Raw genomic sequence first — 13,549 nt, forward strand, 5'->3', positions numbered from 1 at the left:
CATCCAAATCCGTACCGCTTCCAGGCAATGGGACATCACGTCAAGGGCATCACTGGCTTGGTTCGGGGTGGAGATAAAGAGCTGGGTATCATCGGCATATTGATGATACCTCACCCCAAAACCAAGGATGATCTCACCCAGTGGCTTCATATAGATGTTGAACAGGAGGGGCGAGAGTACCGACCCCTGAGGCACCCCACAATTAAGGGGCCTAGGGGCTGACCTCTGCCCCCGTCAACACCGTCTGCGAACGGCCCGAGAGGTAGGAGGAGAACCACCGTAAAACGGTGCCTCCCACTCCCAACCCCTGAAGACGTCGCAGCAAGATACCATGGTCGATGGTATCAAAAGCCGCTGAGAGATCTAAAAGGACCAGGACAGAGGAATAACCCCTGTCTCGGGCCCGCCAGAGATCATCCACCAGTGCGACCAATGCCGTCTCCGTGCTGTACCCGGGCCTGAAACCCGATTGGTATGGATCCAGATACTCAGTTTCCTCCAGGACCAAAGGGAGCTGCCGTGCCACCACGCTCTCAACAACCTTCGCAAGAAAGCGAAGGTTGGAGACAGGACGAAAGTTGTTTAAAATAGCTGGATCCAAGGCAGGTTTCTTGAGGAGGGGTTCATTTCAGGGTTCATTTCACTTAGGGTTGTTCAAATAGAAGATGAACTATATAACATGAAACAATGCTGAATTCACTCTTTATTTGTAAACCATTAATCTGCAGAAGAAAGAAAGATATGAGAAGAAAAATGAAAGTTTATACCTTCCTACAGATTGCATAATATCCAACAACAAAGGAGCAGCCAAATCTGGGCTGAGATGAATGAATGTGGAAAGAACTACTATCGCCAGACCCAGCGTTTCTTCATCGTATTCCTCCAGGATGGCTCCACAGTCATGGCATCTGTAAGAAAATTAGCGGAAAAAATGCAATATTACTATATGAAAATCACATTACATTGCTGCAGAGATTATTCCATAAGTGAGAATTATGGGTTGCAAGGAAGGAGACAAGTTAATTTTCCAACAATAAGAAGTTTGTTTTTGATTCCTTCCAATTTTGGCCACTGAATGGGTTCTAACTCATGTACTGCCAAGAGATTACTTTCAAATTTCTGCCAAGATTTTATAATGTCTGGTCTTAAGGGACATGTCTAATGCGATTGAGATGAGGCAGAATATTACTGACTGTATAAAAAGACTTGGAAAACCAGTACATCTTGGCCCAATGGGGATGTTTGGTTAATTTGATCAGCCACTCACTAATGTCTCCAACTGATTGTGATGTTTGAACTTAATAGGATTGTACAGAAAATTTTCCTTTTCCACAACAGCAGGAGAAAATGCCAACAAGGTCATGAAAATCAATCTCATTTAGCCCGATTTACTACCTGCTGCCAAAGCTTTTAGAAAACAACCAGACCAACTGACTGAAATAAATTAATCTTACAGGATATTTCTCATTTATCAACCATGCTCCCCCTTTCACTGTGGTTCCACCAACAAATTATGCAGTCAGGTAACCTTCATTATTAAATATTTTCTTCTTGTATTTAGAGGTGCAAAAAGGAGATAATGAAGCATTTTATTTGAATCTATCTGAAATTATAATCAATGTGTTTTTTCTTTTTAGAAATTCTGTCTTATCGATTAAAAATAAATCAAGGAAGCTGATAGACATGAAATAACTCAACAGCCCCTATGTATCATCACCCCCTATCTACTGTCAGGTTTCTAGGATTGCTTTCCAGCTGTGGAAAGAAAAGGCCAAAGTGGCCACAATGGTGGTAGGAGCCCTCGGGGCTGTAGACATGAAATAACTCAACAGCCCCTATTTATCATCACCCCCTATCTACTGTCAGGTTTCTAGGATTGCTTTCCAGCTGTGGAAAGAAAAGGCCAAAGTGGCCACAATGGTGGTAGGAGCCCTTGGGGCTGTGACTCCTAAGCTGGGGAAGTGACTCCAACAGACTCCAGGAACAACATCAGAGCTTTCTCTTCAGAAGTGCCCAGTGCTAAGAATAGCTAGGATACTGTGCAGAATCCTCAAATTCCCAATCTTCTGGTGGAGAACCCTAGATTGAGGAAGACATGCTAACCATACATGTCAGAAGGGAATTAAGTTTAAGTTTAAGTTTAAGTTTTATTAAATTTTTATACCGCCCTTCTCCCGAAGGACTCAGGGCGGTGAACAGGGCATATAATAAAAATACAAAAGTACAAAAGTTAAAAAAGAATTAAATTAATGCCCAAAATAAAACAATAAGAATATACAAATAATTTAAACCCTAAATTGACTCCCCATCAGGCCAGGCCAGCTTGTTCGAATAAGTGGGTCTTTAACCCGCGCCGGAAGGAGCGGAGATCCGGTGCCATCCGGAGCTCAACCGGCAGTTGATTCCACAGAGCCGGGGCGCCCACAGAGAAGGCCCTCCCCCTGGGGGCCACCAGCCGGCATTCTCTGACCGGAGGTACCCTGAGGAGGCCCTCTCTGTGGGAACGCACAGGGCAGAGGGGAGTTGACGCCGGCAGCAGGTGGTCCCCGAGGTATTCCGGACCCATGCCATGTAAGGACTTAAAAACCATCACTAAGACCTTGAACCTCACCCGGAAACAACTGGTAACCAATGCAGCTCGCGGAGCAAAGGTGTAACATGGGAGTACCGGGAAACTCCCAAGACAACTCTCGCGGCCACATTCTGTACCAGTTGGAGCCTCCGAGTGGTCTTCAAGGGAAGCCCCATGTAGAGAGCATTGCAATAGTCAAGACGAGAGGTCACGAGCGCATGAGTGACCGTACACAGGGCATCCCGGTCTAGATAGGGCCGCAACTGACGCACCAGGCGAACCTGAGCGAAAGCCCCCCTAGTCACGGCTACTATATGATCTTCTAAGGTAAGCCGTGAATCTAGGAGGACTCCCAAGTTGCGCGCCCTATCCACGGGGGGTAAAGACTCACCCCCCATAGAAAGCGATGGAACATTTTGAATGTCCCGGGATGCCGGAATGTACAGCCACTCAGTCTTGTCAGGGTTGAGTTGAAGTCTGTTCCTCCCCATCCAGACCCGAACCGCCTCCAGGCAACGGGACATCACAGCGAGGGCATCACTGGGGTGGTTTGGGGTCGAAATGAAAAGTTGGGTATCATCAGCATATTGATGATACCCAACTCCAAAACCACGAATGATCTCACCCAGCGGTTTCATGTAGATGTTGAACAGGAGAGGCGAGAGAACCGAACCCTGAGGAACTCCACAAACGAGAGACCTAGGGGCCGATCTCTGCCCCCCTGCCAACACCGACTGCGAACGTCCCAGGAGATAGGAGGAGAACCACCGAAGAACCGTGCCTCCCACTCCCAATCCCCTGAGACACCGCAGCAGGATACCATGGTCGATGGTATCGAAAGCCGCTGAGAGGTCTAATAGGACTAGGACAGAGGAACATCCCCTATCCCGGGCCCTCCAGAGATCATTCACCAGAGCGACCAACGCCGTCTCCGTGCTGTACCCGGGCCTGAAACCCGATTGGTACGGATCCAGATAATCCGCTTCATCCAGGACCAGAGGGAGCTGATGCGCCACCACACTCTCAACAACCTTCGCAAGAAAGCGAAGGTTGGAGACTGGACGAAAGTTGTTCAACACAGCTGGGTCCAAGGCAGGCTTCTTGAGGAGGGGTCTCACCACCGCCTCCTTCAAAACAGTGGGGAAATTACCCTCACTCAAAGAAGCAGATATAACCGCCTGGAACCAGCCTCGTGTCCTCTCCCTAGCTGCATAAACCAGCCAGGAAGGGCACGGATCCAATAAACATGTGGTGGAGCTCAACCTCCCCATAATCCTGTCCACTTCATCAGGGGTCACAGAATCAAACTCCTCCCAGATAACATTGACAACACCGCCCGTGTCCTGATCGTCAGACTCTGCCCAGCTGGAGTCCAAATCGGTCCGAATCCGAGCGATTTTATCCGACAGATGTTGACCAAACTCCTTGGCGTGACCCTGCAAGGGATCCTCCCTCACCTCCTGATTAAGGAGGGAGCGAGTCACCCTGAACAGGGCGGCCGGGCGATTATCTGCAGACGCGATGAGGGCGGAGAAGTAATTACACCTCGCCGCCCTCATCGCTGCGAGATAAGACCTAATATAGGTTCTTAACCGCAACCGGTCGGATTCGGATCGGCTGGACCTCCAGCAGCTCTCTAGGCCCCGTTTCCGGCGCTTCATCTCCAGGAGCTCCGCGGAAAACCATGGAGCTCGTTGGGATCTGCACCGGATAAGGGGCCGCAAGGGTACAACTCGGTCCAGTGCCTCAGTGGCTGCCCTTTCCCAGGCTTCCACTAAGGCATCCGCCGAGTTGTGAGCGACGGAGGCAGGTGGGGATCCCAGCGCTGCCTAGAACCCGTCAGGGTCCATTAAGCGCCTGGGGCGGTACCATCTAATTGGTTCCGCATCCCCACGGCGGGGGGTGGCAAGACGGAAGACCAGCCGCAGGAGGTGATGATTGGTCCATGACAGGGGCATAATAAATGGAGAGCCCCCACCAAGATTACACAGACACACACAGACACAGACACACACACACAGACACACAGAGACACACACACAGAGACACACATACACACACACACACACACAGAGAGAGAGAGAGAGAGAGAGAGAGATATCTCCCTAATAAGATGAGCTCCAAATATGGAGTGTATTTTCTTTCATTTAAATATGGATTTGTTTCTCCAAGTACTTGCTTGATTTCCCTATCTATTTCATTTTAAGCTATATTACTCATTGTTAATTATGCTGTTTTTAATTTCATGGATTTTAGCATTTTATTAGTGTAACAGTGTTTATCTCAATGAAAAGTAGTAGAGAATGTATTATAAGTATGCATTATCTAGAAGAGATTTTGTGGGTAGCATTCTACAAATGTATTGATCAAAATATAAAGGTAGATGACTAAAAACTGGAAAGAACCTTAGGTTTATAACTTCCCTATCAATTGCTTGACTTTTTCTTTTATTTGGTATAATGTAACATTTGTTTTACCCAAATGGTTGAAAATTTAGAATTATTATACAATTTTTGTTTCCACCCCTCTCTTCTTTTTTGGCTTTATCTCTTCCAACAGGGAAAATGGATTAAACCCTTGCAACAGAGAAACACTATACGCTCACACTAGACAGTATTTTTTTAACAATACTGTATTTGTTGGTCAATTGAGTGTCTTAGTATTTGATTGTCCCACTTCTTCTGTTACCTTCTGCGTTGTTAGTTCTTTAGTTGTAGTCAGAATTTGGGTTTGTGTAACTGAGCTAACATCTTGTTCTTTTCTGTAACCTCTTATTTCATCACAAGCTGAAAGGATGGTTTCATGTATTCAGCATGGAAAGAATCTTTTCCTGGTCTTCATCCATCTTCTCTTAATGGTGCATTAAGTTGAGCAGTTTGTAATCAGACGATGAAAATAATTTTTATAGCTGGGTAGGGAACCTCTATTTCACGTGTTTGTAGGTAGTCTTTATAGTAAAAGTTATTTGTCAAGTAAGATTTTATAATCCAAAGTATTTCATCATCTCAAATCATGACCAATATTCCTCAGATAAAAATAGGCTCTAAAATCAATAAAGGTTTACATTCATAGTTCAAAGAAGCCAGCCATGCCACCCAGAAGTTCTCTTTACAACTGAACTTCTCACAGGTGGTATTTATCAAAGTTAAAAGAGTCTTATCTGTAGTCTGGGCTTCAAGCCAAGTCTCCTTTAGGCAATAACAAGTTGTAATACCAAGCTTCACCATAAGATGTCACCGATGCCACTTAAGGTTTTTTAAGTCCAAAATTTTTATAGTCCTTTTCCCAATTTTATTTTTTTATAGATAAAAACAAAAGTGTTCAGTGAAAATAAGAAAACTTTTGGCCCCCAAATTTCAGAAACATATACCGTAAATCCAATTAGATTAAAGTTATTCTTTTAGTGCTTTAACTCCCCTGGGTAGTCAATTGCTGCTATTCTTAGAGAGTGGGCTAGAAATTCCCTTCCCTTCACAGGGGGAAAGATACCTCAGGCAGCTTTTACAGGAAAAAAATACTTAGGATCATAGAGATTGGATCTCACCCAGTTTCATCCGCGTTGCTTTAGAAGTGCCTGGTGGTAAGTTTGACTTCGGCTGCCTACAGCCTAGTGATGAGCCATATTGCTATGGCTGGTCTTTCCTCTGCTGGTTTGGAGGGCTACCCCAGATCAAGCGAAAGGACTGCCACCCTCCCGTGATCAAGTGGGGGTTCCCTTCTTGCTCATCACCCCTATAGGGCGACTTTTGACCCTTTTTAGGGTCCCCCAATGGAACAAAACTGAACACAGGAGCTCACCTTCCAGTGTCTGTGGTGGCTTCAATGGCAAACCAGAAGTCCAACCTAGACAGTATTTTTATGCTGCATTTTTAGTAGTATTTTTATACTGTTTGTTGTTTTTGCCCATTTCTGGGATAAAAATTAATAAACGTTCTATAAAACTCAATGGTGTAAATACAAATAATCCCTTATCTATATTCTGTCTCTGAATCTTAAAGAACTGAAAGCTTTTATGCACTGCCATTCTAACTTTTCTTAGTTTAAAGCTTTAACAAAATAGTCAGATAATTATTCTGGTTTCATTCCAATAACAAAATATTATTTTTTTGCTGCTGTTGTCATTGTCATTAATAAATCAGCCCTTTAAGCTTATCATTGGTCTTAAATGGCAAAATCTAAAAGAAATGTGAAAATGTTTACTTGTCTGTCATCATGGTAGGCTGGTCATCAATAAAATCTTCAGGGGCTGGTACAAACATACTGACGATGCTAGGTGCTGACAGCAAGCTTGATTTTGTGGCCCCTGTAGAAAGAGGGAGAACATGAAAGAAAGAAAAAGAGAAGAACTTCATGATAAATCAAAATTATCTATTTTTTATCACTTGATTACATATAAAGAGCTACAATGCTTTTAAAATGAACTTTCAGAATTTTCACAATTATCCCACTGAAAAGATGCCTTGTAATTTAAGGCATCTTTTTTTAAAAAAATTTTTTATTTATCTAAGCTCTTAAAAATCACAAAGCAAAAAATCAAGATGATGTAGCAATTTCCATTTCTTTCAATTCATTCTGTAACTTAAGAATAAGTCTTTCAGACAATTGGTTTTCCACATGATGTTGGCCTGAAACATTTTTCATCTTTAAAGAAACAGCAAGGACCAAAAGGTTTGTTTATCAAGAAATGGCAAAAGATTTTCATTAAATCTCAGGAGTTAAAATTAATCTTAATATTGCTTGGCAAAGATCTATGAGAGTTAATTCATCATTTGTATGCAAGGTGCTTAGAAGTATAAGAAAAATGCAATTACAAATAGGTCATTATTATACCAGCAGAATGCTTCAAAAAACCAAGAACAGGCTGACCTATATAACCCTATGGAAAAATCAGTTCCTTTTTTTTCTTTTTCTTTTTTAACTGAGATTAAAAAAAAAGATATCCAGAAATTTGCACATTTAATGTTTGAAGAAAGCAGGAATGCTAATATATCTAGAGAATCCATAATCAGTGGTAGTTATACTGGCATAATGTTATATGTCCCATTACATAAGCAAGATTGATAATTCTTCCCTGTTTAATACCATGTTACAATAATTTGAAATCATATATTCATGTGTGTTGCTAAAATGGACAAAATAAGAATTTCAATCAGTTATTGATTTAGACAAAGTATTTCTTGTTCATAAAAATATTCTCCATAAGAACTTTTTGATTGTTCTTTTGAGCTTCAAAACAGATTTTTGATCTTCAGACTGCTTTAATAACAGTAACCATCATCCTGAAAGTTCTATTGATGTATATGTCTTGTCTTGCCCAAAGACATTGCTCTGGATATTTGCCAAGATATTATGTGACTAGATGCTGCATTCAAGCTGAAAACAGTTAATGCATGAAGACTGTGACTTGCATAACTGGGGTGGAAAGGCAACCATTTCAAAAGAATATATATTCTGTACACTTAGGCTGATGAACAATGAAATGAAGACTATTCAAAATCCTTTACAGAAGTTAAAATAGTTCTGTGTTTCAAGAACGGAAACAATTCAATTTCCTCTTCTTTTGGAAAGAAGCAATAAATTTTGTTAGCAATCATTTTAACAGAATACTGAGATGTATTTAATTTTCAAGTTCCTCCAGTTCAGATATAAAACCCATGCGAAGTAAATATATTGTTCACTTCAAAAAATATCAAGACCACAATTTCAATTTTGTATTAACTAGGAACCCTTCACACAGCAAAATCTTCACACAGCAAAATCACAGCTGAACAGACCCTGAACTAACCTCTTATTCTTAGTGGTTGTCCCTCTACATCAGGGTTTAGGCAAACTGAGACATTGCATGGTCTCTTCCCATGCTGTATCTGTTCTGTGGATAGAGAGAGAACTTCAGTCCCTGATGGGTTTCATTAAGAATTAGCCGTGGAGCTATTCCAATAATAAATACACCAGCTATACATAACAATTAAAAGACACAACTCCTGTAAACCAAACAGAAAATGAATAAATGTTTAGAAACACAGGGAACAGTCCTGTACCAAGTGACACTTCTCCATGTAGCTCAGCTTTTTTGCCACAGAGGTTTTCACATTTCTTTTTACCTAATCCTTACAATTAAAGATGCTGGATGTCTGATCTTTGGGGAAAATCTTTGTATAATAAATATGTGCCCTTCAGTTAAGCTATGGTCCCCCTTCTCCAGATGAGTCAGTTTTCTAACTATCAAGCTCTTAAATATAAAAGAGAAGGAACATTAGAAATGTCAACAGTCCTAGTCAAGTATAAGGATCTGATTATTTTGAATCTAAAATGCCTTTGGCAAATCTTTGGGTTTGGGTATTCTGCTTTGCTTTTTAATCACAAATTAATTACTGATTTAGATGTTTGGAGAACACTTAAGTTCACAAACCATAGAAATGCAAATACTGGAAAGAGTAAGCAATGTCAAGTGCACAACAACAAAAAAGAACGAAAAGTCTAATCACGAGGGCACCATAGGTGATTATTTTATGCTGCAAAAAAAGAGAGAAATGTTTGAAATAAAGTATGAATAAAGAAAGGCCTGAGGCTATTAAGTCATCTCAACAAAACAAAATAATTTTTCTGAACTGAAGTGAATTGGGCAAAAATGACAATGCACCAGCAAAGATAACCAGAATGGAAAGATGATTCTCTATAATAAATATACGTTCCCTTATGAAAGTGACTTAAAAGTCACAAAGTGACTTACAGTGAAGTGATTTATGCTGAAGGTTTTTTTCGGTATCATTTTTTAAGGTGATTTAGCTGCTCAGTAAGATTTATCCTTGCAATATCTTTCTGAGGTAGGGTAAAATGATATTCATTTTGAAGATTACAATGAAGCCTCTAGAAGACGGTCTGTCCAGGGTTCTCATAAAGCCCTGTGAAACCCAATGCCCATATTATGGTTCAAGGCTTCTTCCAGCAATCTAGGTTGATTCTACCAAGAAAATTAAGCAAACCTCACCACACCACCAATCCACTGAAATAAAACTGTGCTAGCTGTTTTAGTGAACAGGGCCAGTATGGTCTAGTGCAGGGGTAGGCAACCTCGGCTCTTTTATGACTCATGGACTTCAACTCCCATAATTCTATGCTATGCTGACTCAGGAATTCTGGGAGTTGAAGTCCATGAGTCATAAAAGAGCCGAGGTTGCCTACCCATGGTCTAGTGGTTAAGGTAACAATCTAGAAACTGGGAGACTGTGAGTTCTAGTTTTACCTTAAGCACAAAGCCGGGTAGGTGACTTTAGGCTGGTCCATCTCTTTTGGCTCTAAGAAAAAGGCAATGAAAATTGTTGCTTCCAAAAACTGCAGAGATTACATAAGGCAGTCAGCGGGTGTTCACAATCAGGGCTTTTTTTCTCATAGAACGCTCAGAACGGAGTTCCGGCACCTTTTTTGGATGGAACCTTGTAGGGTAGGCAAGGCAGGTTGTATGACATGTGTGAGTTCCGGCACCTTTTTCTTTTACAAAAAAAGCACTGTTCACAATTATATGAAGGGAGGAAAAATGCAGATAATTGTAAACCTACCAAATTTCTTATAGAATCTAAGAAATGATCATTTGGAAGAGCTTTGGAATTTCTCTCCAATTAGTTCCAGGGCTAGGGAATTTTTGAATTATTTTTTTCAGCTGGTACCGAATAAAGGAACTAGGTATAAGGAACCCTTTAATCCTCTGTTTTAGTCTGAAGAAAGCCATGTCCACTACACCATTCAGGACTCAATTACTGCCATCATCCCTCCCCTCCAAAGCCTCACTGCAGATCCTGTTCCATCACTTCAATCTTTAGAGCACTTACGGTAGTCTGGGACAAGGACGGGGTTGGAGAGTTATGGTTTGCATAATAGAAATGTATACAATGATATATAGTCTGTAGAAAGTGCATGTATGGAATCTGCAATCACAATTTGCAGTGCTATTTGACTTTCAATGCCAACTATGATGAAATGCAAGTTGCTATTTCATCTCATCCTATTTTAAGTTCCCTATAGGATTACAGCCATCTGGCTACAGTGGCTATAGCCAGATTACAGTGGATGAAAGGTTAGATAGACCTTTGGTTTCACCCAGCATAGATCCTCCTCTACTAATGAGAATCCTAAATATTCCTGTTTTAATTAATAGATTGACTGTTTTTTATGTACAGAGAAAGACCTCTTCAAAGCTCCTCGTGGGAAGCATGTATAAAGGGGCTTTCTGCAGTCTGCAGAATTGCTGCTGGTCTTTAATTATTTTTATATAATTCATTCCACATGATATTGCAGAAAGGCAATACAAATATTCATAATAAATACAATTCTACATGTAACTTGGCTATTCATATATGAAGATGGTTAATTTATCAAAATGACTAAGTTAAATATCCATTTATGACACCGAGATATCAAGAAACATTTCAAAACTGAAATTATCCTAGTGCTTCCATTCTATTGCTGAAGTCCCAGAGTTTTCTTGGCAGATAACTGCAGTTAAGCATCTGGTCTCTAAATGTGCCAGAATCAATCAAACTGTAGGATCTTCAGTGAAGTGGGACACATTACTATTTTCACAGAGTATCAAAGTATGTAATAAAGGAATATTGTAATTAGGAGGCAGGGATTTCATATTTTATAGCCAATATGTCTTCAGTTCATTTTTCTAGAGGACATGAAAAGCTTGATATCCAATTAGCACATTTTTTCCTATTCTGTGCCTGAGTCAAAATGATAGATTTCTTTATTCAAAGTACTGTATACATTAATAGCATAACAGTGGAAAGTGAGTTGTCCTTGGTGTTCTCTGAGCTTGGCTGTTTTCTTGCAGATGTTTTATTACCCAAACTAGGTAACATCATCAGTGCTAATAAGGAATAGGGTTTGCTCTCAGTTTATATTCTAGCACAGGAGTGCCAAACTCGCAACATCACATGACATGTTGCGATATATCGTGACTTTTTTTCCATTGCCGGCAACTGGGTGGGCGCAATTTTGCCATGACGCATCCAGCATGCGGGCCCGGCAGTTTGACACCCCTGTTCTAGTGGCTTGCCCTGTCAGTGTGGTGGGAGAAGTCTTGGAGGTTCTTTGGTTGGGCTGTTTAATATTAGCTTGTTTGGCAGTTCCTTGATTGGGATACTGCTTACTTTTTGATTGTTGGTCTAAAGTTAATCTTGGAATTAATCGATGCTTATCTGGGTGTTGTTTGCTGGTGGGAAGGTGTTTTGGTCTTTTTGTTTCCTTTTTGGCTTGTTGATTTGCACAATATGTAGATATTGTTTATGTCTTTGTGTCTATTGTTGGCTAATTTGTCAAAGTGCCAGGCTTCTAGAAATTCCCTAGTCTAGGTTGGTCACAGTTTCCCAATTGAAACTATAGTTAACTCTGCCCATATGTCATAAGATTAAAGAGTTTTCATTATCTCTTCTGACTACGAGCTGGTGTTCATCTATCTGTTCATAGATGTGCTCGTACAGTAGAATGTACTCTCCTAAAAGATAGCAATGGCTTTGAAGAAGAATGAATATAATTTATAATGCTATCAACGGCTATCAATCATAAAGATTATATATATGATAATATATAATAAAGATTATTAATATGATGACTGGTGCAGGAACTGGGCATGTCTAGTCTAGTTAAAAGAAGGACTAGAGGTAACATGAAAGCAGCGTTCCAATATTTGAGGGGCTGTCACAGACAAGAGGGTGTCAACCTATTCTCTAAAGATCTGAGGGCAGAGACAAGAATTAACATATGGAAATTTATCAAGGAGAAAACTAACTTAGAACTAAGGAAAAATTTCCTTCAGTGAAAACAATTTGTGGATCTGCTTATGAGTTCCTGGTAGTTTAAGTGTGCCAGCAAGTGGGCTGTTGCATTTTGAACAATTGCAATTTATGTGTAATCTTCAGAAGCATCTCCAGTTAGAGTCTGTTGACATAATCTGATTGTGCACTGATGAGAACATGAATTGATGTTATGGGGTTCACACAAGTGGAACACCAACTAAAGCTGGGAAGGAATGCACTGGCTGGGCTGCAATCTCTACCTGCCCATCTAGCAGTGCTTGTGAATCCAGGAGGATCCTCAAACCACAGCTGATCCTTCAAGGTTTGTACTTCCCCTTCAAGTTTTTTAATTTAATTTAATTTTTAATTCCATTTATATCCCGCCCTTCTCCGAAGACTCAGGGCGGCTTACAAGCTTAGCAGTAGTGACAATTATATCAGCAGCTTCACGTTATTTGGGTTCAGTTTCAGCTTGCTTTGCGCTCCAGAAACCAACATAAGACTTCCTCAGCATTACTAATGTGGTGAAGTTAGATGTCTTCAAGTATGACTTTTCCTTATAGTACTTTACCTGCACTTGTATCAATGGATGACCTTGACATTTGATATAGAGTTCAAAAATAGAGGAAAGAGCATACACCTTGCAGCACTCCACGTATGAGCAGCTACTGGGCTCACCTCTTTTCTTGTATACAAATATGAAATCAGGAAAGAGTAGAATTACTCAAGACAATATTCTCAAAAACCAATCTCCAGTTGGTGATCAATATAATACTGAAAGCCATTGAGTGGTTAAGAAGGACTAGAAAGGCACATTGCTCTGTTTAACCAAGGAATTTCTTAATTCAGCCAATGCTGCTTCTGCCCCATGCCCAAGTCTGAATCCAGACTGAAAAGAATTGATGCGATTTGTTTCTTCTATGCAGCATTGTAGATAGCCTTCTACCTTCTTCTTTATACTCATCCCATTAAAGAAAAGGTCAGAGATTGGGCAATAATTGTTAAAATTAGTCTAACCCAGGGACAGCCTCTTGAGTAAGTACAGGTAGTCCTCAACTTACAATCATTCATTTAGTGGCCAAAGATACAGAGGCACTGAAAAAAGGTGACTTATGACCATTTTTCACATTTATGTCTGTTGCAGAATTCCCATGTTCATGTGATCAAAATTCAGATGCTTGGC

The 13,549-nt window shown here is 40.7% G+C and overlaps 1 protein-coding gene across 3 annotated transcripts in view; it reads right to left on the minus strand.

Annotated features, from left to right (window-relative positions):
* Positions 1-13,549, minus strand: part of UNC79 (unc-79 homolog, NALCN channel complex subunit) — a gene marked incomplete at its 5' end in the record, with an annotated part of 150,964 nt that overhangs the window by 46,141 nt on the left and 91,274 nt on the right. For all 3 annotated transcript variants that reach the window (XM_083379454.1, XM_083379453.1, XM_083379455.1), the window contains 3 exons: positions 768-908; positions 6,773-6,875; positions 8,358-8,441. In XM_083379454.1, coding sequence (XP_083235580.1) covers positions 768-908; positions 6,773-6,875; positions 8,358-8,441 — 328 coding nt within the window. The remainder of the gene's footprint in view (positions 1-767; positions 909-6,772; positions 6,876-8,357; positions 8,442-13,549) is intronic.

Source organism: Vipera ursinii (assembly GCF_947247035.1).
Source record: "Vipera ursinii genome assembly, chromosome: 1".
NCBI lineage: Eukaryota > Metazoa > Chordata > Lepidosauria > Squamata > Viperidae > Vipera > Vipera ursinii.